At 42.7% G+C, this 27,916-nt stretch overlaps 1 protein-coding gene and 1 long non-coding RNA gene across 3 annotated transcripts in view; one reads left to right on the top strand and one right to left on the bottom strand.

The window, feature by feature from the left end:
• The window catches only part of LOC136373457 (ceramide transfer protein-like), a 193,344-nt gene that overhangs the window by 96,564 nt on the left and 68,864 nt on the right, over nucleotides 1-27,916 (top strand). For both annotated transcript variants that reach the window (XM_066338355.1, XM_066338354.1), the window contains exon 3: nucleotides 4,043-4,159. In XM_066338355.1, coding sequence (XP_066194452.1) covers nucleotides 4,043-4,159 — 117 coding nt within the window. The remainder of the gene's footprint in view (nucleotides 1-4,042; nucleotides 4,160-27,916) is intronic.
• The window catches only part of LOC136373473 (uncharacterized), a 166,354-nt gene that overhangs the window by 137,573 nt on the left and 865 nt on the right, over nucleotides 1-27,916 (bottom strand). The window lies entirely within an intron of this gene.

The raw sequence follows: 27,916 nt of genomic DNA, 5'->3' as shown, positions 1-27,916 counted from the left end.
GCCCATGGTGAAGACCATGGTGAGACAGGCTGTCCCCCTGCAGGCCATGCAGGTTAGTGGCGAAACAGATGTCTACCTGTAGCCCTTGGAGGACCCCACAACTGAGCAGGTGGATTCCTAGAGGAGGCTCTTACCCCACAGGAAGCCTGTGGTGAAGCAGGCTCCTGGTAGGAACTGTGGGCCCATGGAGAGAGGAGTTCATACTAGAGCAGGTTTGCTGGCAGGACTTGTGACCCCCTTTGAAGACCTACAGTGGAGCAGTCTGTTCCTGAAGGACTGCACCTGATACCAAAGTAATTTGTAAAACTTTCTAACACAATTTGAAGTGATTTGTTAAAAAAATATGGATATTGATCTAATACCAATATCCAACTATGACGGACAAAGACTCTCTAACAGTTTGAAGTTAGAAAGTGTATGTTTATTACGACGCCGGGCAGCGTGCGGGATAGCTCCCAAATACACACGCGCAATTTACAGATGATCACAGGGTCTTTTTATGTACAAAAGTGTTGAATACCCAAAACACAAATGCATATTCATGACTCTGGTCCATCCCATTCCCCGCTTCGTATGGTAATTAGCCAAAAAGCAATTAAGCATGCGTAGTTTGTTCTTTGAAATGGGTCGGTGGTCCTTTTTAGGGGGTGGGGTCTCAAAATGATGAAGTAAGATGCGTCTTCCTCGCTTTGCCTTTTTAACCTTTTAGTGTTGGTGACACCTGGATCCTGTTTTCTCAAGACTATCTGATTTATGATCACATTGTGTTCTTGGGGTCTATTGATTAAGTTGACAGGTCTCCTGATTTATCGGTTCCTTAAATCCGGCTTATGTTAAAAAAGAAGTTTACCTCAGCAATGTCTAGTTAGTAAAAGGGGAGTCTACGTGCTCTTCAAAATGTAAAGGGAAGTCTACGTCAGCAAGTCCACGTCTACTTTAACTAAAGTCCTTAATTCTTTAAAATTAGTATCTCAGAAGCATTAGAAAGCAGGCATTCTTTATCAGTACTGGACACACCGAAGGATCTCTCGTTTAATAAGATCTGTGTGGTTAAACTTTACAACAGGGTATTTATTCCATCATGATCATACAAATTCATTACAACATACTTCCTAGCTAATACATAAATATCACTTTTCCTAGAGCAAATTTGCATGCATCCACCTCCTACTAGAAGTTCTTTTATAGTCCTAGAAGGTCATCTAAAGGGGTCTGTGGTGGTCATATTCACTGAATGCTGCAATATTAGAGGTGCCCTTTCCTTGAACTTTTTCTTTGTGCATGCATTGTATCTTCTTGTTACATAACTTGTCAAAAAGCCACTATATTACTCATTATCTGTTTCTCCACTGTTTTCAGCTATGTTTATCATCCTGTGTGCATACTTTTACATTTTTATGTTTTTTTGCTAGTTGGTCTTTAAGCTCTATCCAGAAGCATCAGGGGAACTGAAGATTTCTATTCTCTATGTTATTTATCACACCCTGTGGAAGGGATCCACACTGGAGCAGTTTGTGAAGATCTGCAGGTGATAGGAAGGACTTACATTGGAGAAGTTCATGAAGGAATGTCACCTGTGGGTGGGATCCCATGCTAGAGCTGGGGAAGTGTGTGTGGGGTCCTCTCCCTGAGGAGGAAGGAGCAGCAGAGACAACAGCTGATGAACTGACTGTAACCCCTATCCCTGCACCACTGGGGCAGGCAGTAGAGAATGAGGAATAAAGCTAAGCCTCGAAAGGAGGGAGGTGTTGGGGAAGGTGTGATTAAGATTTGGATTTACTTCTCCTGGCCTTACTCTGATTTGATTGGTAATAATTTCAGTTAATTTTCCCAAGTTGAGTCTATTTTGCCTATGATGATAATTGGTGAGTGATGTCTCCCTTCTCTTAACTCACAAGCCTCTCTTATTTTCTTTACCCTGTTCTGGAGTGGGATTCACAGAGTGGCTTTGATGGGCACCTAGCGTCCAGCCAGGGTCAACCTACCACAGTCCTTTTTGGTGCCCAATGTGGGGCTTGAGACAACAGCAGTTTTATACTGTGTGCTATAACTATGATAGCTGTTATATGGCAAACTCCTGTGTGGGATATGGAGTTTGTCAGCTGCACCACTTATCTCTTTATTTTGCTGAGTTTAGAAACATGTTAATACAAGTAATGTCTCTGCTTTGTCCTGGCATTGATGGCCTTGGATGGCCTTGGTATTTTATGGGTAGGATGAAGTTGAATTAAGTTGAGATGGTCAGGTATTAAGGGAACTGGTAGCTGCAGCTGGTTCACTTTATTGCTAGCTTTGTCGGTTGCTGGATTTTTTTATTTTTGGGAAATTAAATTTTTTTTTAAATTCAACTTAGGTTAAGATGCCTGACCAAATAAGTGAAGCTATTAAAAAAAGTACTTTTGTTGAAATCTTCTTAACTTTTTTTTTTTTTTTTTTTTTTTTTTTTTTTTTTTTTTTTTTTTTTTTGTGTGTGTGTTGGCTTCTGTTGTAGTTTTCTTCCTCTAGTACATTTAAACAAGAAATACTGTTTGTTATATATAAGTAGCTTCTGATTTTCCGATCCTAAAAAATAATTCTTATGGACATTGAATTGTTGCACAGAACACAACAAATGAGATTTGCTTTTAGGTTTTCTTTTGTGGAGTGCTTCATAAGTGATCCACAGTGCTTTACTTGTCTGCAAGATGAATGTATTCACAGAGCAATAAAGGATATTAACAGGTATAGACTTGTCTTTGGCATTTAGAATAAATATTTATTTCCTTTCAGATCGCATCATTTGCCTTAATCTTAGAGTCTGTTATGTCCCTGTGTGCTTCTATGTGCAACATTTCTTTGTATTCAAATTCAAAAGGGTGTTCAGCTGTACCTGTGTTACGTTTTGTTAAGAATAGTTTTCAATGAAGGGGGGAAAGAAGTTTTTCTGTGTTGGATGTTTGCTAGGGAGTAAATTTGACCTGACAGTGTCACAGGGCAAAATAGATTCTTGTTTTGTTCCTTTGTACTTTCATTACTAGCTTCACTGTTATGCTATTAAAGGCATTTTACTGTTTAAGGCATATGAACTGAAAGTTATATGCATTTGAGTGGTCATATGGGAAGGGATTGCATGTTGCTCCCTGTTGTTTCATGGTGCGACAGTGTTCATCGTGTCCAGGAAGGTACAGGCGCCGGCAGGGAAACAGACAAGATAAGTCTCTTTAGTTAAGCACGAGAGTCCATTTATTTCCTCCCCCCACCCTGAGCCGGGGTGGGAGGAGAAGGCGAAAAGAGAGACGGCGAGGGGCAAGAGAGGCAAGAAAGGCAAGAGAGGGAACCCCATCCCCGTCTCCCCTTAAGTATAGGGTCTGGGGGCGGGGTAAGGGGCAGGTAAGGGCATTGACCTGAAGCCAATGGAGACACACCGAGGGGGCAGGAATCATAGGCCAAGGTCATGGGGGGGGGGGGGGGCAGAACTGACCAAAACACTGTTTACAGAGATTACATTGAGTGGCTGAAAGCATTCCACAGCTCCCAATTATCTGACAGTCCTCTTAGTTAAGGTAGTTGAGGCAGAGGGTGCCACAGCTTCCTTTAGTTTCCTGCCTTCCTTGTCGTTTTAATATATTCTGCTTTTATGGCTCTTTCCTGGTGCTTTTTGCTATGATGTATGTGTTTCTTCCATCAAAAAACAATATTGATAGCAATAACCTTAATTTCTCATTCCTGCTTTGAATTTTAAATACAATATTTTCCTGGCTGTGTCCAGTAGTTATTTTGCTAAAGGATTCCTGTGGAATGTTTGGTCACTGTTTGTGTGGAACATTTTTGTGAAAATTTTGTTAAGACTGTACTAAACTGGCTTTTCTGTTTCAGAAGACTGGCAATTTTTATTTTGCAAATGTATTATGTTCATTATTTGAGACAGCTACATGCAACCAAATTTAAAATCTAGGATGAATTCAAGGCAATACTGATCAGTTTTTCTAATTGCAGTATTTCTAGAGTATGAGATACTGTTGATCATTATGATAATTTTAGCTATTTTTACATTCTTTCACAGCCTCATGGCTTTGATGAATGCAGGTTTGATATCAGTGTAAATGACAGTGTTTGGTACCTCCGAGCTCAGGACCCAGACCACAGACAACAGTGGGTAGATGCAATAGAACAACACAAGGTATGTGTTTTTTCTGATTTCCTTTTTCAGTTCCTCATTAGATCTAGTGGTGCTTGCAGAGACTTGTAAGCTTCACTGTACAGTCATTAAAGTACTCAAGGTATTTCTGAAAGATAAAAGTTGCAAGATTGAAGCCATGATGTTAATTATGTCCCAAAGGAATTGATTTGCTTATCTTTCATATACAAGAGTTTAGAGAACTGTGAGCTAACAGCTGAACCTTTCTTGAGCTCTCTAGCTTGAAAAAGAAAAAGCTTGCATTGTTTGAGTGACTTTTTAATTGTTTTGGCTACCCTCTCTCACTGATTATTGAATTGGTTGTTATCTAGATTCCACAAATGTTAAGCTTCTTAGTCATAGAGCCCATTCTCCTAGTTTTTTATTTGGTTTTTAGGCTCATCTCTTTGTTCACTTGGCTGCTTTAACTGTATCTGATTATTGTCTCCTTGTTTTTTAAGGCCCTATTGTTCATCAGCATTTTCATTCAGTTTTCCTGATCTATGCCTTATCTCTTCCAATTAACTCTGTTACTTTCATTTTGCCTAAAGGGCTTGAAGGTCAGATATTTTAAAAATATGTAACATACAAAACATCTGTTATGTGTTCAGATGAAAGGCACTGCTCCAAAGTGTTGAGTGTAAGTACAATACATAGCACAATGAAACATTTGCATCTGGGTTATCGTTACAAATGAGAAGGGAGAGTTTGGATGGCCCCTGCCTTTGTCCAGGTTTCTGGCAGTAGGCAGCAGCTTTATTGAAATGGCCAGCACCCCAAAACCACTCTCACTCGCAAGTTCTTAATAATGAATGATCGGGTCTATTACAACATGAATTATTTATTGAATAGACACAAGAAAAAGACATAAGACTTTAACAGGTTTACTTACTACACAGGATAAACAAAAAGACTACTAGTAGATTAAAAAAAAAACCAGTGCATGATAAAAGGTACCTATATTACAGCTAGCAAAGAAATAGTATAGCTTAGGAGTCAATGTAAATTACCACCGAATTGATGATGGACTACACATAGAATCCTTTCCCTCAATTCCCAGCAAAGTATGCATGAAATTTGCATCCAAACTTTGGGGAGAAGTCCCATGCATTTCCAGGGGGTGTATAGGAAACTTCTGCCTCCGTGAAAGTTTGCGTAGCTTTTATAGTTTGTTAAGTGTCTGCCAGGAATTCCAGCTTATCTCCCCACATCTTGTTCTCAAGGCAAGTTGTTTATTGACAACTGGAAATTCCATCCCTAGCTCCAGAGAGAGTAATAACTCAGTAGCCAGAGAGAACTCACTAGTCAGACAAGCTGGCCTGGGTTATCTGATCAATTCATGTGAGGAGAATGCCTGGAGCTATTGCCCCAGCTGATAGACAGAATAGATAAGCTCTTCTGTGATAGGGGGGAAGTCCTGCCACAGTTATACAGGTAGAATAACAGAATATCTCAAGTTGGAAGGAACCCATAAGGATTGAGTCCAACTCCCTGCTCCTTGCAGGGCTACCTAACACTAAACCATATGACTAAGAGTCCTCCAGACAGTCCTTGAACTCTTGACAGGCTGGGTGCTGTGACCACTTCCCTGGGGAGCCTGTTTCAGTGACCACCCACCTTCTCAGCAAAGAACCTTTTGTTACTGTCCAATCTGAACTTCCCCCGATGTAGTTTCATACCATTTCCTTGTGTCCTATCACTGGTCACCAAAGAGAGAGGAGATCAGCACCTCTCCCTCCACTGCCCTTCTTGAGGAAGTTGTAGATTGTGATGAGATCACTCTTCAGCCTTCTCTTCTCCAAGATGAAAAACTAAATGACCTCAACTGTTCCTCATAAGCTATCACATAGTTGAGATAAAGCTCAAGAAGTAAGACAGTAATTATGTGGATTATTATGATCAGATTTATTGCTAATACAGTATTTAAACATTACTGATACAGTATCTAAATAATAACTATCGTTTATTGCAATGGATTATAGTATCGTCAGGTTGTGGCCCCTCCTGTTAAGTCACAAGCTTAAGTGAGACTCCCTGCTTTCTAAACTCAGAAAAGTCTAGGTGTGGCTCAGTCCACTTAATCTCAGATTTGGTAAATAGTCTACAGCTAAAGGGTTGTAATATAAGCATTTTAATCTAGAAATGTACCAGGTCACAGTCTTTGGCCTTGCAGAATTCACAATTAGAAACCAAGAAAGCACCTGTGGAACTACTTTAGGATTTTATCTCTGTATTTGACTGTGCTGTCCCTAAAGCAGGGTTCTTTTATTCAGTGTGAAGGAGCCAATCAACACACTGAGTTGAGATATTCGATTTTATTACAGTTGTGCAGAATAGGGTGCCAGGCATCTAACAGAGCTGCCATACCTTTCAGGAAACAGGAGGAGTCTTTTATACAAAAAGGTAACAAAGAAAGAATGATACAGAAACAGGTCACTCATGCTTATATAACAAAATTCCTAATATGCATGTGGTGGTCTTGGTCCAGTTCATAATACTATAATTTACATATATGAATTTCCCTGGGGGTGTGTTTTTTTAGCATTATAATCATCTAAGGTAACTCTAGGTTATATTTCCATCCTATCAGCTATGACCAAGTTATTATTTAACTTTATACTCTGTTATAGTTTCTGCTTAAATCTATTTGAACAATTAGTTGTCAATGAAATAAGGACTTAGAGTATTCTGTTCTTGGGGACTCTTCATTGCTCCATTGCTCTGGCACCTTGTTGACATGGTTTGAAGACCAACCCATCGTTGCTGTGAACTTTTTGAGACTTTTAACTTCATCTGACATCAACTGGATCTTAGCAACTTTTTACTCACCTGTACAAAAGTGAAAAGTGAGTGTTCCCGGTCTTTAGGGTGGACATACCTGGCAGGCATGCAGGGAGGGGATTGCTGCCTGCAGTCTCAGGAGACCAATTTGCCCAGTTGGTCCAGTCTCCAGCAGCATTTTATACCCTTATGCAGGCTGATGTGCACCAAAGTCAATCTCAATCATCTCAGCTCCCCCATCTCTGGAATGCATTAATTATGTGAGCAGTTGTGAAAAACGAGATTCACTTTTTTTGTAAATTTTAAAAAATAGGTTTAATAAAAGATAAGACAATTAGGAGATAAAAAAGAAAAGTACAGCCAGCCGGGTGACTTGGCATTCAGCCAAGTCCACACCCTGCTATTTCAGAGGCTTTCTTTAAATACCCTTTCTGTTGTATCAGTCTGTTGAATATTCATATTTTTCCATAAACTAGTTTCCATATTCCAGGGACTGTTTTGCATGGGCCCTCCTTGGGTCCGCCTTTTTAGAGCATGCGTGTTTCTTGGCTGTGTCTTCATTATCACCTCCAGATTGGGCCTTGGTCCACCCCTGTGCTTTCTTCAGATGGTAGATGCTGATAGCTGGTGTATCAATAGCAGAGTCTTCTTTACATGTTCACTGCATGTTATCCCGGCCAAACAGACAGTTTAAGCATACTCTATCACTACTACCACTATGCCTAATTTTCTTTACTAACAGCAGAAATAAAAACTCATATCCTTACCACAAAGTTATTAATCATATAGGACACATCTTGCGAAAAGCCAACTTTATAATAGTCATTTATAATGTTAAAAACGGGCCAGGAGACCTGCTCCTTCGAAAAGCCTTTATTAGTCAGCTCTTTAAAGGGGGAACTCGAGGGGTCGCCTGCGCCGTCGCTGCTCCTGTCGCCGCCCTCGCTCCTGTCGCCGCTGAGGATCAGGTGTCAGGCGAATCTGCTGCTCTCGCCGCAGCAGAGTCGGGGGTTCCGGTTTTGCGGGAATTCCCGGCAACCCAACTGGGCTCGTGTGGTCTAGGGGCCTCACTTCTTCCCAGTCCCTTTGTGGTCGTGGCGAGGCGGCAGAAGCAGAATTCAGTCTTTAGGTAGCTGAGGGTCTTCTCGGTGTTGTAGTGCCTCCCTTTTTACCTGGATTTGGTGCTGGGTCGCGGCTTTTGGGTCCGTTTGCCGGCAACTGCACTTCGGTTTGGAGCGGTGCACCATGGAAGTCCTTGGATTTTCCTATTAGGCGGGGCCGGCAGCTCGAGGAGCCGGCAGGGAACGGCGACAGCCTAGCTCGACGGAAGGGGGGGGTCCCCGGGGTTTTAGAGGGGGTATACAACTTGGAATAAGATGTTTGAGGGTACAAACTTTGGTACAAACAGCTTAACAGACCGGTTTACAACTGGCATAATATTTGAAACAGTACAACTTTTTAACAAATGACAGACTGTGTAAGAAAATGGGAATCTCTTACATTTTATTCATATCAGTCCCCCCTCTATTTCTTTGATCGGGCCTTTGCCCGCATCAATTGGCAGTTTTTGATTCATGGGAGTATATTTTTTTTTAATTTCTGGTATTGGTTATATATTCTTTTGGCTTTATTCAGTTCTTCAGTTTGGGGTTCTAGTTTTATTTCAGTAGGTTTGGGGCTTGCTTGAATGGTTGCAGTTCGAATTAAACAGGGGAATATGCAGGGAAGGAGTAGAAAGCTGGCAAGGATGCTTATTACAATAAATAAGTCAATAGGTAAGTTTTTATTAAGGGGTTCATCAATTTTATTCAGTGGCTTTTCTTTTATTAAATTTGCAACTCCCTTTGGATTGTCTAATTTTTTTTTTTTTTTTTTTTTTTTTTTTTTTTTTTTTTTTTTTTTTTGGTAAAACAATTCTCTTATAGGGCACTCTCTCGTTAGGTGCTGCATAAACGTTGCAGCAATTTTTGCCATCTAATATTGTTTTTTTTATTTTTTACTTGGGTTATATTAAAACACGTGGGACTCACATGAGTGTGAACTCTTATAAGGGACTGCAGATTCTCTTCATCATAGATGAGATGGTAGCCCCTAGAGCATGTTCCTTTGGCATGTTTGCTTATTAATGGGACTATAATTAGTCCTCCCAAGAGTCCAGTATGAACCATTATCTCGATCTTACTTGGTCTTGCCTCTTGGGTTAGGGAAGTGGGATAGTCATTCTTAGAGCATGCTCCTTTGGTGGGTTTGCTTATCAATAGGACTATAATTAGTCCTCCCAAGAGTCCAGTATGAACCATTATCTTGATCTCACCTGGTCTTGCCTCTTGGGTTGGGAAGTTATTTAGCTGGCCTTATGGAGTTTCTTTCAGTGTGCCCCCACTTGTTCAGTTTTTGATTAGGCTTTCTGTGGTGTGCCCTATAAGAGATCTGTAATGATATTATTATCACAACCTTTTTAAAACAGCTTAACACTTAGAACAACTTACAGAGAACATTTTTAAATGACAGTTTTTGATAACAACTTGGAAAGATTTTGAACAACGGGTTTTTTTTTTGGTTTTTTTTTTTGTTTGTTTCTAATTGGGCTTTGGTTGTCTTTTGAAGGTTATTTTAAGTGTGTCTGGGTCTCTAATGGTGGTCTATTTGGAGGGAGTCTTTGCTGGGGTATCAGAGTCACTGGGAAGTGGCAATGGTTTTTTTATTCGGGATAGTTGTGTATGGTGAAGCCCCTATGTCTGACCTTGGTCGAACTCAGATTTTCAAGAGTGCTAGGGGCAAACATTTTAGCCAATTCATTCCAGTTTTTGTTATTAATTTAGTTAATACATTTTTGAAGGTTTTATTTATTCTCTTAATTCTTCTTGAGCTTTGAGGATGCCAGGGTGTATGTAACTGCCATTTCATTTCTAAGGCTTTAACAATATCATGCAGGACTTGTGCTACAAAGTGGGGGCCTCTGTCTGAAACGATGTTATTTATCAGTCTATATCGGGGGATGATGTGTTCTAGTAGTATCTTTATTACTACTTGTGCTGTTTCCTTTTTTGTAGGGAAGGCTTCCACCCAATGCGTTAAGTGATTAACTATAACTAAAAGATGCTTATGTCCTTGTATTGGAGGCATTCCTGTGAAGTCTATTTGTATGCTTTGAAAGGGTCTTAATGCTATTTGTCTTCCTCCTGGTGTGGGCTTTTTTATTACTTTTTGATTTACTTTTTGACAAATTAGGCATCCTTCAGTAACTGCTTTGGCTAGGTTATAGATTCTAACACATAGGTGTTCTCTCAGGAAATGATCACACAACCTTTGGGTGCCCCAGTGTCTTAGGCTGTGGATTTCTGCCAGCATTTTTCGAGCTATTGCTTTATTTAGGAATTTTCTTCCATCTGGGGTCAGCCATTCCCCCCGCTTCCCTTGGTGTAAACTTAACTTTTTTATTTCTCTTAATTCATTTTCATCATATATGGGTTCACTAACTTTGTTAGCTGGTACATCATTTAAAGTAAGAATTTTTATTGGTTCTCCCAGCCTTTGAGCTGCTAGTTTGGCTGCTTGATCAGCTACTTGGTTGCCCTTTCCTTTAAATGTGTACTTTTTTTGATGTCCCTTGACATGTACAATTGTTATTTTTTGGGGCTTCATAAGAGATTCTAATACAAATTTAATTAATTTTTTATGTATCAGATTTTTCCCCTTTGAATTTAGGTAGCCTCTTTCTTCCCAGATTTTTCCAAATGTGTGTACTATTTCAAATGCATATCTTGAGTCTGTGTAGATTGTACCTTGGTCTTGTTCTAATAAATTTAATCCCCTCTTGAGGGCACAGACTTTACAACACTGGGCAGACCAATGGGGGGGCAGTTTTTCTTTTTCTATAACTTTTAAATTGTCCTTTTCTGTACCTTCGACTATTGCATAGCCTGATATTCTCTTTTCCTCTGTCATCCTAGATGATCTATCAATAAATAGCACCCTCCCACATGGTAGAGGTGTATCTTCAAGATCTTCCCTTACTTTTGTTTGTAAATTTATGATTTCCAGGCAATTGTGCTCTAAGTTTGGTGTGGGTTCCCCTGAGAGGATTTGGGCAGGATTTAGACTTTTTGATGTGATTAGCTCCAAATCACTGGTGCCGGTTAAAATCACTTCATATTTTAAAATTTTAGAGTCAGTCAGCCATTGTTGAGCCCTTTGGATCAACACTGTCCTGAGATCATGGGGTGTGTGTGCAATGATTTTTCCCTGCAGTGTCAGTTTTTGTGCTTCTTCTACAAGAACAGCTGTGGCTGCTACAGCCTGGAGGCAAGCCAGCCACCCTCTTGCAACTGGATCCAAAGGTTTGGAAAGATATGCGACAGGCTTTTTGTGTCCTCCCCATTCTTGGGTTAATACTCCATAAGCTATTCCCCCTCCAGAGTTAATGAATAGGTCAAACTTTTTCTTAAGGTCTGGGAGACTCAGGACAGGGGCTGAAGATAATTTTGTTTTTAGGTCTTTCAATTGTTTTTCATCCTTATTTGTCCATTTTACAGGTTCAGGTGGGACTAACTTTTTATAGAGAAATTTAACACTTTGGGAATATTTTTCTATCCATAGTTTGCAATAACCAAATAGTTCTAATAATTTTCTTATATCTCTTTTTGTGGTTGGAGCTGGGATTGAGGGTATACCTGAGATTCTCTCAGGGCTTAATTTCTTACACCCTTCCCCAATGAGGTGTCTGAGGCATGTGACCTGTGATTCTACAAACTGTAATTTGTTCTTTGACACTTTGAGGCCTTTTTCCTTTAGAAAATTTAGGAGATTAATACTGGTTTTTTTCACTTCATCTTTCTCTCTCTCCAATATTAGGAGGTCATCTACATACTGCAGGATTTGTACATTATTTTTAGGGATAAACTGCCTTAGTAACTCTTCTAGGGCTTGCCCGAAAAATTTTGGGCTTTCAGGGAACCCTTGAGGAAGACGAGTCCATCTTAGTTGCTGCTTTCTCTTACTTTCAGGGCACTCCCATTCGAAAGCAAACCAATCTCGGCTTCCTTCTGCCAAAGGACAGGCCCAAAAAGCATCTTTTAAATCTACTACAGTAAACCAGGAATGTTCTTTAGGGATCCTGCTCAGGAGTGTGTAGGGGTTTTGTACCACCAGGTGCCTGGTAATTGTTTTTTTGTTTACTTCTCTTAGGTCTTGCACTAATCTAAACTTATTTTCTGCTTTTTTTACAGCCAGAATAGGGGTGTTGTGGGGTGACGTACAAGGTTCTAATATTTTTTCTGTGAGTAGATGGGTTATAACTGGGGTTAGTCCTTTTTTCCCTTCCAGAGAAATAGGATATTGCCTGACCCTTATAGGAGGCGTATTTTCTTGCATTTTTATTTCTATAGGTGGGATATCTAAATATCCATATTTTTCCTCTTCGGCCCAGACTTCTGGCTTGACTTCTCCTAAGTCTCTAACAGTCAGCCTCATGATTTGTAGCACCATTCTTCCTTTTCTAGGAAGAATCTTTACTTCTAACTGAACTTGCAGGTCTTTTCCCAGCAGGCTACTGTCTACTTTCGGTAGATATATCGAATTAGTGACACATCTTTTGGAATTTTCTTTAATTTCTACGTTTTTTATAACTGAAGCCTTGAAAGGCTCCCCTTCTGCTCCTAGGACTTCACATGTCTTTCTTCTAATCGCAATTTTAGCTGGAAGTTGGTTAATATATGATTTATCTGCACCAGTATTCACTAAAAACTCAAACTCTTCATGTTGGGGACCTACTTCAAAATTTACTATGGGCCCTTCTTGATGTTTCATGGGGTCTCCTAACGCATAGAGCCCATGACACCCCCAATCCTCCTTGACTTCCTTCCTCAATAATTTTTCTAATGCCTCTTGTTCCTTCATGACAGTCTCATTAAATGACATTTTTTTGCAATGTTTCTTAAAGTGTCTTATTTCTCCACAATAATAACAGGCTCGGGTCTCTTCTAGTCTCTGAAGAGTATCCCAAGGTGGTGGGTTCCTTTCTCTTACCTTTCCTGGTAAAGATTTTGTGTTTCTTTCACTTTTAGTATCCTTTCTGAGATCCTTTACACTTTCCCTGGCCACGGCTACCATAATCCTGGTTTTTGCCTTTGTTTTTTCTTCTTCTCTCCTAAGGTATACTCTTAGGGCTTCCTTTAATAATTTATTTATTTCTTGGTCTTGCCAATCTTTCATCTTTTTAAGTTTTTTTTTGATATCTGGCCAGGATTTTGTGACAAACTGTAACTTTAATAATATCTGTCCCTTTGGGCTATCTGGATCTAGATTGGAATATTGCTGGAAATTCCGTCTGAGCCTGCTCAGCCAGGCTGCTGGGGTTTCATCTTTCTCTTGCATCCTGTTAAAAGCTAATTTGGTGTTGCTACTCCGAGGAACTGATTCTTTAATACCTTTTATCATTAGGTTTCTATAATCTTCCATATTTCTCCTCTCTTCTCCTCTGTTTGGGTCCCACCCTGGGTCAGCTATTGGCAACTTCTGGTCACCGGGTGGGCCCATTCGGTTTTCTCTTTCCCAGATGCGCATCCCTGCTGCCCTAACCAGCCGAACCTCGTCTGGATTGAATAGTATATTTAAGATGGAGTTTAGTTCTCCCCATGTATAAATATTTGGGCCCAAAAACTGGTCAATCTGGTTGGCAATTCTCACTGGGTTTTCAACTAGATTCCCCAGCTCTTTCTTAAAACTTTTGACTTCTGACGCTGTTAAAGGTGTATTGACAAATCCTATTCCTCCAACTGCCCCACCCAATGGGACCTCCTTTAGGGGAAAGAGTTTGGTTTTTGACCTGGTGTTACTGTAAGGGTAACTTTCTGGGTTTTTTATTGCTTGACAGGATGCATTGTTAGGTGCCAGACCTAACTCCCAGCTGTGAGGGGGTGCAGGGATTGTGGATGGTGAAGGAGAGGAGGTTAGACCAGTGTTAGGGAATGGCAGAGGGTAAGAGGGGTTATAAATTGGAGGGGGGTAAGCTGGGGAAGGAACAGGGATTACAGTTTGGGAAGGTATGATTTTTAGGTGAGGTTGGAGGATTACTTCGGGATAAACTGTAGGAGGAGGCAAATGTTCTAAGGGGTCCCAATTATGGCTAGCTTCTTTTTGGTTCTTCTGCTTTTCATTCCCTTGTTTCCCTTGCTGTAACTTACATATTTTTGTTGTTTTATTTTTGACTACTTGTTTTTGCCAACAGATAGCATAGGGTATCTGTTCAATACTTGAATCTCCTCGAGATTTCAAGTATTGAGTTAATTGTGAACACATCCAGGGGTCTCTAGTTTCACACCATGGCCATTTTGCAGGTAAATTTAGGTTAGGCCAAGCTTCTATGCAATAATGGATCATCTTGATTCTGTCTAAGCTTTTAGTGGCCTCATCAACCTCCCATAGTTCTAACATTTGTCCTAGTGGACTGTCTGGTGGAATATTTCTTATCTTTTTCTCTCTTTTCTCCTCAACTGGCTCCACTCTACTTATGTATGCCCCCATTTTCACTGGGTTTCAAATAAAAACTACAGTGCTCTTACCCTGACAGAAACTTTACTTCAGGGCAATACAAAGCAAAATTATCTGACTTTGTTTTAACTAAACTTCTTTAAGGTGCCCCTACACACACATAAGTTTAAAGGCGGGCAGCCCAAATTTTAACTCTCACTCACTCTTTGAACACTCGTAAGTAGCCCCAGGGACCCTCTCCTAGGGTCTGGGCACTACCCCTGCCAGTGCTCGGAATGCCCCACAGGTAGCCTGGTGACCTGCCCTTAGGGCCTCAGCCACTACCCCTACCTAAAAGTCCCTCACACTCTGGGACTCCCTTGACTCTTACTCCTCTGCACCTGGACAGCGTACCTCTTCTCTGGGTACCTCCGACCAATGCAGACTCTTTTGTCCCAGCACCCCGACAGCTACCCCAGCCAGTCTCCAAAGCACCCCAAAAGCAGCTTATCTTTGCTACCCCAGCCAGTAACTCAGACGCTCTGGGCCGTAGCCTCAGCCAGTGTGGTGCGTGCTTTACACTGCTCGAGCCCTTTTGCACGCTTGAAATTGGCCCAAGCCTTTTCTGTCACCCACTGCTTTGACGTGCCACTCACTCTCTCCTCCGCACGTCCGGAGGGGGGCGCCTATGCCCCTGGAGACGCCTCAGTCTCTCTCAGTTCACTCGCTTCCTGCTTTGGGGGGTCCGAGCTGCCGGCCCCCCCCCATTCACTCCACATTCGCTTGTCTCCACTCCCGCCACCGGTTATTCTTACCGATGCTGCTCAGTGGCGTCCCGCGAGGCTGGCGAGCGTTGTCCTCTGGTCCGGGATGTCCAGCTGTCCAGGAGGTCCGAGGTCGGGCTGCGCCTTCCCGTCCTGGTCCTCTTCTGGGCGTGGCTTAGCTCCCGGACGAGCCCCCAAATTGTTAAAAACGGGCCAGGAGACCTGCTCCTTCGAAAAGCCTTTATTAGTCAGCTCTTTAAAGGGGGAACTCGAGGGGTCGCCTGCGCCGTCGCTGCTCCTGTCGCCGCCCTCGCTCCTGTCGCCGCTGAGGATCAGGTGTCAGGCGAATCTGCTGCTCTCGCCGCAGCAGAGTCGGGGGTTCCGGTTTTGCGGGAATTCCCGGCAACCCAACTGGGCTCGTGTGGTCTAGGGGCGTCACTTCTTCCCAGTCCCTTTGTGGTCGTGGCGAGGCGGCAGAAGCAGAATTCAGTCTTTAGGTAGCTGAGGGTCTTCTCGGTGTTGTAGTGCCTCCCTTTTTACCTGGATTTGGTGCTGGGTCGCGGCTTTTGGGTCCGTTTGCCGGCAACTGCACTTCGGTTTTGGAGCGGTGCACCATGGAAGTCCTTGGATTTTCCTATTAGGCGGGGCCGGCAGCTCGAGGAGCCGGCAGGGAACGGCGACAGCCTAGCTCGACGGAAGGGGGGGGTCCCCGGGGTTTTAGAGGGGGTATACAACTTGGAATAAGATGTTTGAGGGTACAAACTTTGGTACAAACAGCTTAACAGACCGGTTTACAACTGGCATAATATTTGAAACAGTACAACTTTTTAACAAATGACAGACTGTGTAAGAAAATGGGAATCTCTTACATTTTATTCATATCATATAACAGCAGTTATTCCTGCAATACCCACCTGGTGTTACCTTAGGACAAAACACACTGCCCATCAGACTGTGGAAAGAGAAAGGAGGTGTGTGTATAAAGCAGATGCATGCAAAGACCCTACTATCTTTCATTGCTGTCGCATAAGTTGCTCTTTGTCATGGGTTTTTTCCTTTTGTCTGATTTGAGAGAGAATTGGTGTCTGTATGTTTGTTTGTTCTCAAGTTCTATCAATTGAAAAGTTTTTATAGAGTTCTGCAGCGCTGAAAAGCTGATTCCGTCCAGGCTCCACATCGGGGAATTGCTCGCCATGCCTCTCGCTACTACTGATCACGTGGTTTCCACTGGCGCCGGGCCGGGCCGCGCCAGCCACCGGCTCCACTGAGTGCCTCTCCTCGTGCGGGGCGCCGAAAAGGAAAAGCTGCTGCAGCCGCTTCTGCCCTTCTGTCTGCATCATGGCTGGCTAAAAGCAGTTGAGCAAATAAAGTTCATTGCAAGCCACACCAAAACAGCAGCGGCCGCTCCGCCCTGGCCTCGTGGTCCTGGCTGCCTGGCCACTCCTGGTGATTTATTAAAAAAATATGGATATTGATCTAGTATCTATACCCAACTGTGACGGATAAAAACTCTCTTAACAGTTTAAAGTTAGAAAGTGTATGTTTATTACAACGTTGGGCAGCGTGCGGGATAGCTCCCAAATACACACAGCAATTTACAGATGATCACAGAGTCCTTTTATTTACATAAGTATTGAATACCCAAAACAAATGCATATTCATAACTCCGATATGTCCCATTCTCTGCTTCGTATGGTAATTAGCTAAAAAGCTATTAAGCATGCGTAGTTTGTTCTTTGAAATAGGTCGGTGGTCCCTTTCAAGGGGAGTGGTCTTGAAATGAAGAAGTAAATGAAGTCTTCCTCATTCTGACCTTTCTACCTTTTCAATGCAAATGTGACAAATGAACCCTTGGTAGAACTCCTGTTTCCTGACTTCGTGATTTTCAATGGGTTTCTGGGCATGGGAGGTTCTGTAACTGTCTCGTGTTCCTAAATCTATTTATCAGATTCTCTGTTCCTCATTACAAACACAGCCAAACAAACATAAAGTTGACAAGCAATTAGTTATTCAGATCCGGGAGGGCTAATCCAAATCCGGTTTCTCTCAACTAACTACTAACTTTTAATTTTAGCAAAACCTATCTATCTATTTTAATTAATTCCAGCAAAGCTTGTCTCTAACTAAAATCTAAACTTATTTGAAATCCTCAATTCTTTGATGTCTATGTCTCATCAAACTGGGATGGCGGCAGCCACTCCTGGCCTTGGCCGCATGGTCTTGACGCCAGGATGCCCCCCCCCCCCCCCCCCCCCCCTTTCCCCCAGTGACATGACCCCACAGCCACACTGGGAAAGGGCCCCAGCCACCCAGATGGGAAGGGGCCTGTCAGGCCTGGCAGGAAAGGGGTTGGTGGCCCCCTCACCACCCCTCCAAGGGGAGAAAGAAAAAAAGCTTCCCGTGCTTTTTCCTCTCTTAAATATGTTATCATAAGAGGCTTTATCAGCTTTTTAAATTGGCTTAGCAGTGTGCCTATTCTCAGAGCCAGCCAGCGCTTGGTTTTGCCAGGCACAGAGGAAGTTTTTATCAACTCCTCACAGAAAATTACTTCCATGGCTGGCTTCTTTCCTCCTCACCAAAAATCAAGCCATGCAAAACCACCACACTCTCTAGACCATTTACCATCTTCATAGCTGTCCTTTGGATGCTCTCTAATAGCTTTATATCCTTCTTATATTGAGGCACCTAAAACTGCACACAGTGCTAGAGGTGAGGCCATGCCAATGCAGAGTAGAACAGAACAGTCGCCTCTCTTGACCATCTGGGGATACTGTGCCTGATGCACCCCTGGACCTGGTTGACCCTTTTGGCTGCCAAGGCATGCTGTTGACTCATGTTTAACTTGCCATTAACCCAAATCCACAGATCTCTTTCCATGGGGTTGCTCTCCAGCCACTTGTTTCCCAATTTGTATGGATAACCAGGATTACCACATCCCAGAAGGAGAATCTGGCTCTTGCTCTTGTTAAATTTCATATGATTGGTGATTGCACAGCTCTCTAGTCTCTCTAGATCTCTCTGTAATGCCTCTACCCTTGAGAGAGTCCACAGCTCCTAATTTAGTACCATTAGCAAACTGACTTAATGTTCTGTAGATTCTTGCATCCAGATAATTTATAAAAACAATAAAGAGCACTGGTCCGAAAATTGAGCCCTGAGGAATCCTGCTGGTGTCTGGCTCCCAGCCTGATGCAATCCCACTTACTATAACTCTTTGAGCCTGACCCATCAGCCATTTGCTCACACAACCTATTATGGACTTGTCTAGGTTTATGCTGGACATTTTTTCCAGAAGCATACAGTGAAAAAGGGTATCAAAAGCTTTGCTAAAATCCAAAAATACCCCACATCTACTGGCTTCCCTCGGTCAACTGGATAGGTGACCTTGCCATAAAGGGTGTCTTGGTTTGAGACAATTTAGAGGAGAACACTCTGTAATGAGTTGTCTCCCTTTAAGGGTTCCAACAATCCCTTTCCACAAATAAGGGACTGTCCTGGGGTAACTGTATGGTGCTGTATCTCCGGTCATCTGCTCTATGCCCAGACATGAGTCCTGTAGCTTTAAGTTCGAAGGGGGGGAAGGCGGTGGAATTCTTTCAGCAGCTGTATCCAAAACATAGATAATTCGCTCATCTTTTCCAGCTCTCTCAGCTTTTTTTCTCCAGAGAGACAGAGTTTTTCTTTGCTTTTTAGCTAGTTTTTTAGTTAGCTGAGGCAAGAAGTTTTTTCTGGGACTGTGGCTTCTTCTTCTCCTTTTTCTGGAACTGTTCAGCTTTTCTCCAGTCTGAAACACCAGAACATCTCTGGGGGGCCCCCACACTGCCCCGAGGCCAGCTCTGGTTCCCAGAGAGAGCTGAGCCACACCTACAGAAATGACTCTGAATCTACAAGCTCTTCTCCACAGCGAGAGGTTTTATTATTTAACATTATTCATTCTTTCCTATGCCTGTGTAGTGGATTAGGGCAAATTTGGGAGGAAACCTCCTAAGGGGCCCTCCCTCCCCCAACCAGTTCGGGAAAGACCTCCTCAGAGAGAAGTGAAAAGAAACCTGTTTATTCAACAGGCAAAGCACTCCCCAGCACAATAAATTGAACAATACCAGATGATAAGAACTTCATGCCACTCTGGAGAGATGACAAATTTAGAAAAGAAGTCCCTCCTGTAGGTGGTTGCTCTGCTCTCAGTCCCTCTGGTGCTGGGAAAAGTTGCTGTGCAAGGTAGATCTTGGTGGGTCCCAGGTGCAAGGCGCCCGGCACTCCCCTAGGTCCTCAGTCCAGAGAGATTTGAACAGTTCCAAGGAAAGGCAAAAAAGGGGAAAAAAAAAAAAAAAAAAGAAGGAAAGAAAACAAAGCTTCTCTGCCTCAGCTAGCTACACTAACTAAAAAGAAGGGAAAAAAAGAAAACCTCTCCGTCCCGCATCCGTGTGTTGCTGAATCCGACTCACTCTCAAGGCCAGCCGGAAGAGGATGGTTTCTGAAAGGAAACTGTGCGCTTCTCCCTCCCCTTTGCTCTCAGACCCAATATTAAAGGTACAGAGTGTAATATCCAGCATAAACCCAACAGATGATTGGGGATACAAACATAACGTCACCCTAGGACATTCCACCCCTTATCCCATATCATCAACTTAAGACCAAAATCAACATATATTCTACATCATGCATTTATCCACATAAAACTTCCATTCGTTCCCCCCACAAAAATGCAAGCAATACCCATCATATCCCTGTCATGTCCCACACTGAGCCACTGAATCCAGGCCCCAGGCTGCAGGATTCCCCACTCTCTTATTTTGCTCACTCAAAACTCCCTTGTTCACTTACTCATACCTTCAACACCACTTACTCATACCTTCAGTGCTTGCTCATACCTTCAATACTTACACATGCTCTCTCACACATTTCCATCTAGTTCATGTCTGCGTGGTTTGATATACAGACAATGGAGTAGCATCCAGCAAACAGTGATGTTTACATATGATTCTCACCCAATAATCAGATCTCCCTGAGGTACACCGTATTGTTCCATCTCTCTTCATTATCCACCATGTGCAACCTGGTCCCTGAGCAAAGACAACCCCACAAATGGGTTTGTCTGTACTTGAGGCAGACTTGATCCACACTGTCTACCCTAACAAACCTCTGACATGCATCACAGGGAGTTTATCTCTGTCTACTGTATGCAGAGGCTCAGCTTGGGCGGGCCCTGCTCGGTTGGTGGAGCTTCGGGTGTTGACTAACCAGGTGGCCTTTGCCAAATGCTCCTCCCAATTTTTGAAAGATCCTCCACCCAATGCTTTCAACTGGGTTTTTAACAGTGCATTGTGCCTCTCCAGTTTGACTGCAGCTGGTGCATGATAGGGGATATGGTACACCCACTCAATGCCATGTTCCCCAGCCCAGGTGTTGATAAGGCTGTTCTTGAAATGAGTCCTGTTGTCTGACTCAATCCTCTCAGGGGTACCATGCCTCCACAGGACTTGCTTTTCAAGGCCCAGGATGGTGTCCCGAGCAGTAGCGTGGAGCACATGGTAGGTCTCCAGCCACCCCGTGGTGGCTTCCACCATTGTGAGCACGTAGCACTTACCTTAATGTGTCTGGGGTAGTGTGATGCAATCAATCTGCCAGGCCTCTACATACTTATATTTGGACCACTGCCCACCATACCACAGGGTCTTCACTCTCTTGGCCTGTTTGATTGCAGCACATGTGTCACAGTCATGGATAACCTGAGAAATACTGTCCATGGTTAAATCCACCCCTCAGGCTCGTGCCCACTTATAGGTGGCATCTCTACCTTGATGGCCTGAGGCATCACAGGCTCATCGAGCTAGGAACAACTGTCCCTTGTGTTCCCAATCTAAGTTAATCTTTGACACCTCTATCTTTTCAGCCCGATCTACCTGCTCGTTGTTTTGCTGCTCCTCATTAGCTCTACTCTTGGGGATATGGGCATTTATGTGGTGGACTTTCACAGGTAGCTTCTCTACCCTGGTAGCAATGTATTTTCACTCTTCAGCAGCCCAAATTGGTTTTCCTCTACGCTGCCAATTAGCCACTTTTCACCTCTCCAGCCATCCCCACAAAGCATGGGCTACCATCCATGAATCAGTACAGAGGTAGAGCTTTGGCCACTTCTCTACTTTCAGCAATGTCCAGGGCCAATTGAATGGCTTTGAGTTCAGCAAGTTGGCTTGATCCACCATCTCCTTCAGTGGCCTCAGCGACCTGTCGTGTGGGGCTCCACACAGCTGCTTTCCACTTGCGGTTCATCCCTACAATGCAACAGGAACAGTCAGTGACGAGCATAATGTGTCTCCTCTGCTGGCAATTGGTTGTATGGTGGAGCTTCTTCAGCCCGTGTCACTTGCTCTTGTTATTCATCTGTGAGACCAGACCAAAATTTTCACCTTCAGGCCAATTTGTAATTATTTCTAAAATCCCAGGGCGATTCAGTTTATCCATATGGGTGCACTGCGTAATAAGAGCAATCCACTTGCTCCATGTGGCATCGGTGGCATGGTGGGTGGAGGGGACCTTTCCTTTGAATATCCACCCCAGCACTGGTAGTTGGGGTGTCAGGAGGAGTTGTACTTCTGTGCTCATCACCTCTGAGGCGGCTTGAATGCCTTCACAGGCAGCCAAGATTTCCTTCTCTGTGGCAGTGTATTTGGCTTCGGACTCTCTGTAGCTTTGACTCCAAAATCCTAGTGGCCGGCCTCAAGTCTCCTCAGGCACCTTCTGCCAAAGGCTCCAGGACAGACCATGGCTCCCAGCTGCAGAGTAGAGCACGTTCTTCACATCTGGTCGCATCTGGACTTGGCCAAGGGCCACTGCATGAGCAATCTCCTGTTTGATCTGGGCAAAGGTTTGTTGCTGCTCAGGGCCCCAGTGAAAATCATTCTTCTTGCAGGTGACCAGGCAAAGAGGGCTCACGATCTGACTGTACTCTGGAATGTGCATTCTCCAAAAGCCTATGGCACCAAGGAAAGCTTGTGTTTCCTTCTTATTGACTGGTGGAGACATTGCTGTGATCTTGTTGATGACATTGGTAGGAATCTGACACCGTCCATCTTGCCACTTTACTCCCAAGAACTGGATCTCACGAGCTAGTCCCTTAACTTTACTCTTCTTGATAGCGAAACCGGCTTCCAGGAGGATCTGGATGATTTCATTCTCAAACACTTCTGCTGCTATGTTCCCACACACAATGATGTAACCAATATACTGTAGATGTTCTGGAGCCTCACCCTTTTCTAGTGCAGTCTGGATCAGTCCATGGCAGATGGTAGGACTGTGCTTCCACCCCTGGGGCAGTTTGTTCCAGGTGTACTGCACGCCCCTCTATGTGAAGGCAAACTGGGGTTTGCATTCTGCTGCCAAAAGAATGGAGAAAAACGCATTGGCACTGTCAGTAGTGACATACCACCTTGCTGCCTTGGACTCCAGCTCGTACCGGAGCTCCAACATGTCCGGCACAGCAGCACACAGCGGTGGAGTCACTTCATTCAAGGCCTGATAGTCTACAGTCAATCTCCATTCTCATTCAGATTTACGCACAGGCCAGATGGGGCTGTTGAAGGGTCAGTGGGTTTTACTGTCCACCCCTTGGCTTTCCAGGTCTCAATTTTTTGATGGGGATCACAGCCTCTCAAGTTGTTCTATACTGTTGCCAGTGCACTATCGAAGTGGCAATTGGTACCTGTCGCTCTTCTGCCTTCAGAAGTCCTACTGTAGATGGATTCTCAGACAGTCCAGGCAAGGTGTTCGATTGCTGGATGCCTTCTGTCACTACAGCTGCTATCCCAAATGCCTACCTGAGTCCTTTCAGGTCTTTGCAATACCCACTATGGAGGTAATCTATGCCCAAAATGCATGGGGCCTCTGGGCCAGTCACAATAGGGTGTTTCTTCCACTCATTTCTAGTCAGGCTCACATCAGCTTCCACCAAAGTAAAATCCTGTGATCCCCCTGTCACGCCAGCAATAGAGACAGATTCTGCCCTTACATGTCTTGATGGAATTAATGTGCACTGCCCACCAGTGGACATCTAATCGATCTCTAGTTATACAATAACTCTGAGGCTCCTCTAGTTAAAACAATACCTTTTGATTGAAGCTTCTGGGGTGTAGCAATCTCCCTTAGTACAGGTGCAGTACATTTATCAGTCTAAGTCTTGGTTACTCCCTGTTCTGTCCCATAACATTTTATTAAAACAAAGTTAACCACTGATTAAAACTAAAAGCAACTAAAATAACAGAATTATAGAAACTAAAATAACAAAATTGCAAAACCAGATTTCTTAGCTAATCTCAATACTGCTCCTTACAAAATTCAAAATCACTGAATTTCTTGGCTAAATGCATCTCCTTCATGGTAACTCTAGGAATCAAGCTCTCTGTGGCAGTAGCTGCACATTTTTGCACAGTTTTCCTGAAAATAGTATTTTTGGTTGAGACACCTGTGCTAAGCTTAAGTGGTAAATGTCTCTTCAAATCAGGGTGTAACTCTGTATCAAGAACAGAAAGTACAGAGCTACAATGTGGAAGTAGTAAGTGGTTAAATGGTAAAAGCTGACAGTTACCAAATAGATCTGCACACTGTTTACTCAGAAGTATTACTCATCAGCTCAAACAGTACTGTGCATTAACAGTTTAATAGAAAAATCTCAGATACTCTGCCTCATCTACCAAATTAAGTCTTTCTTTTTTTTTTTTCCCTTTTCTAAAAGACTTGGGAAGGGGTGGGTTTGCTTCAGTGAGCTTTCATTAGAGTGAAACTCATTGAGTTGATTTTAACAGAACAGCTACACCCTAGCTAAAGAGAGTATGTGCTGCTCAGCCATGATATATAGTCAGTAACATTCAACATAGGTAATGTTGTTCAAAGTTCTTCCTGGCTTTTTTTGTTCTTTTGTCACATCCCTCCCCATGTCCCTCCCAAAAAAGAGAATAACTGCAGGAGGTAACATGACTCTAAAGAGCTATGGGAGACTCTGAAGAGGGGAATTCTTTTAAAAACCAGAACAATAAGACTTGAGACATCTCTTGCTTATTTAATTCAATGTCCATTTGCCTTTATTGGAAGCTTTGAAGGTAATCGTCCTAATATAATTTCTATTGTCGAAGAATAAAAAGATTTTTTTTTCTCTCTGAAAACAAATAAAGCGTGAAAGTATACATTTGCTGTCTCTTTAGTGTCATCTAGGTGAATGGACTTACTGCAGAGTAATCAAAATCCAGTGTTTTGAACATATCTGTTTTAAATGAGAGAGGAGGAAGAAAGGTTTAATATTTAAATGTCAGAGATATTTATTGTTATGAACATGAGCATTAGAACATATTGGTGTTTGGGGGGAGGGGAATAGGGAGAGAGTTGTTCATCTTTCTTCCCCCTGATAATCTGAAATAACTTGTATTGCCTTAAAATTGCTTGTTTGAGTAAGCAAGTATAGATAGGGCTGCTCAGCTGATATGGAATACTTGCAATGATATATCTCCTTTTATTTTAGGAACTCTTAAAACATATGATATTGCTTGTCATTTAATGTTACTAATTTTTCTAAGTGCACTTATTGCTAGACACTGTAGATTTCCTGAAAGAAGACTTCAGGGCAAGGCCAGTGAATTGGCAGTTTCAATTGACTACATAAGTATATGTTGCAGCAAACAATGCTGTTGAAGGTGCTTTGAGTCTTTTGAGAGGAGAGCTGCACTATATGCATATCTTTTTCCTTTCTGTGTCTGAGACTAGGTGTTATGTCTAAATACTTAGGTGTTAAGATAATTTTTCTATTTAGCATTTTGTTTTTATCATGCTAGACTTGTTATTGACCCATAGACTAACATGAGAATTATAGAATCAGGCAGGTCTAGTCTTTGTAAACCAATTTATGTTTTCATTTTGATTTTTTAAATGTTGGTACATCCACTGTGTTTTATATATCTGTAGTGGTTTGAAAGCAAAATGAGTGAGAGGCTGCAAGTCAGAAATACAATTTAATGAGAAGAAAAGGGAAAAAAGGTAAAATGAAATAAATGCATTAATACAAAAGACCACTGACAGAGTCAGAATACAACCTGATCAGGATGATGGAAGCAGTCCAGACAAGGTGGTCTTCCTGAAGCAGTGATCTCGTAGAAAGGTCTGGTAGCTCTAATCCTCTAGAAATCAAGTAGCTAAAAGCTACTTCTACTGTCCCAAATCCCAGCTTATATCCAGGTGAGAATGCTTGGCTCCTCCCCCTGGGCGGAGCATCTCACAATGGGATGATGAGTCATACAGGGGGTCCTTGATAGCCCATTAAAGAGAGATAACTTCCGGAGGGAGGTATCTATGAGTCATGCAGCAAGGCATTTGATGGGCCATTAACAGACGCACCCCAGAGGGAGGGGGCCTGGGAAGAACACTGCTCCAACAATTGGATTCATCAGTTCATGAAGATGGTGCTAGAATACTTTGTGCACATCCTATACTACAATCCAGGACAATATCTGACCAGACTGAGCTTCATTTCTAAGCAAACATAATTTTGACGCAAATAGAAAGGACTGTTTTTATGAATCCTCAACCCTGGCCAACTTTAGGAATTTGAGGTTATATCAGGAATATGACAAAAAAGATGCATGTTCCCCAAGGTTCAGTACTGGTGCCAGTTCTGTTTAATATATTGAATGATTATCTAGATGCGAGGATCAAGTGAACCCTCAGTAAGTTTACAGATAACACCAAGTTTAGTGGGAGTGTTGATCTGCTGAAGGGTAGGAAGGCTCTACAGGGGGATCTGGACAGACTATATTTATGAGCCAAGGCAAATTTTATGGGATTCAACAAGGTGAATTGCTGGGTCCTGCACTCAGGTCACAACAACTCCATGTAATGCTACAGACTTGGGGAAAAATGGCTGGAAGGCTGCCGGCTGGAAAAGGACCTTGGGATGTTGATTGACAGTCAGGTTAACATGAGCCAGTGTGTGCCCAGTTGGCCAAGAAGGCCAATGGCATCTTGGCTTGTATCAGCAGTAGTGTGGTCAGCAGGATGAGGGAAGTGATTGTCTCCCTGTACTCAGTACTGGTGAGACCACACCTCAAATACTGTCTTAAGTTCTGGGTCCCTCACAACGATAAGAACATTGAGGTGTTGGAGTGACTCCAGAGAAGGGCAGTGGAGCTTGTGAAAGGACAAGAGAATAAGTCTTAAGAGAGAATAAGTCTTATGATAAGCATCTGAGGGAACTGGAGTTGTTCAGTCTGGAGATAAGGAGGCTGAGGGGAGACCTTATCAGTCTCTGCAACTACATAAATGGACATTTTTGCAAGGGATAGGGTCGATCTCTTCTTGCAGGTAACAATTGACAGCACAAAAGGAAAGGGCCTCAAGTTTCACCAGGTGATGTTTAGATTGGATATTAGGAAAAATTTCTTCACTGAAAGGATGATCAGGCATTGGAACAGGATGCCCAGGGAAAGTGATAGAATTACCATCCCTGGAAGTGTTAAAAAATGTGTGGATGTAGCACTTGTGGACATGGTTTAGTGATGAAGTTGGATGGTAATGTTAGGTTAAGGTTGGACTTGATGGTCTTAGAGATCTTTTCCCACCTAGAAGATGTCCTGGCAAGTCCCTTATTTCATATAACCTTTTTTTGTTCAACTCTAATTGGTGCAGTGAGTCTTCCTTGGTATTTGGGGAGTTTTAAGGGAAATGGGTGTTGAGACCTGATAAAAACAAGGACTACAGCAGGAAGGAAGTAGGAAGAATTGGGAATATGCTTTGAAAGCCAAGAAAAATGCATTAGATTTGATGAGGTGTGAGATGCAAAACAGGCGGTGTTGAAAGCAACTCTTTTCTCTCCCCCCTTTTTATTCCCCTAAATTACTCTTGTAAAATTGCATTTTAAACTGAACAATGTGTTCTAATAATTTGTCTTCGGGTGTAAGATCAGTTTTTCTTAAATCCTGTCAGATATAATACGGACTTTTTGATCTTTGACAATTCTGACTATGCTTCAGTGCTTGCTACCTATTGCATACTCTGGGATATGCTGAGCATTTAATGGATTTCTATTCTCATGGCTAGATGAATATCTGAGGATTGAGTAGAGAGGAAAAAAATACCTCAACCCATCTCTGTATGTGGCAGTGACAAGATAATGTTTAAGTGCAGCAGGTCAACTTTAGTGCATTGGTAACTGAGGCAAGAATACCAGTGCTTTTCCTGAGGGTGTCTAACAGCAGAATGAAGATTTCTGGTTCTTGTGTAGATCTTTCTTGTCCCCCTCCTGACAGCCCAGATTCACAAGAGGGACAAATAGCCCTCTTCCAGTCTTGCTATAGCCTGGTGGCTCAGTTGTACAAGCTTCTTTTAGATTTATTATTAAGTCAGTATATAGAGCAAAGTGGTTATTGTCAAACTGAGTTTTGGCACCTTTGCTCAGTGTTATAATCATTGGGGAATTAATTCATTCTTTTTAGATCAATATCCTGTATAAAACATACACTGTAACAAATGCCTCTGCCTCCTTGAAATAAAAAGTGTGATGCAACTATAAGTCATTTCCAGGAACAGGAGAATCATATCTGCAAAATAAAAGGAGTCTCCTGAAAGAGATGGGCCTTCTCCTGAGATGGGATTGCTAACAACTCGGTGATCATCACCTGACTGGAATCTTATCTACATCAGACCAGTGGGCGTGCGTATGCCAAGTTCCCAAAAATCTAATCAGGAGTCTCAACACTGCCCGGAA

This window comes from Sylvia atricapilla, chromosome W (assembly GCF_009819655.1).
Source record: "Sylvia atricapilla isolate bSylAtr1 chromosome W, bSylAtr1.pri, whole genome shotgun sequence".
NCBI classification, from domain to species: Eukaryota; Metazoa; Chordata; class Aves; order Passeriformes; family Sylviidae; genus Sylvia; species Sylvia atricapilla.
Note: the sequence above shows the minus strand (reverse complement) of the source record. Positions and strands in the feature narration are given on the sequence as shown.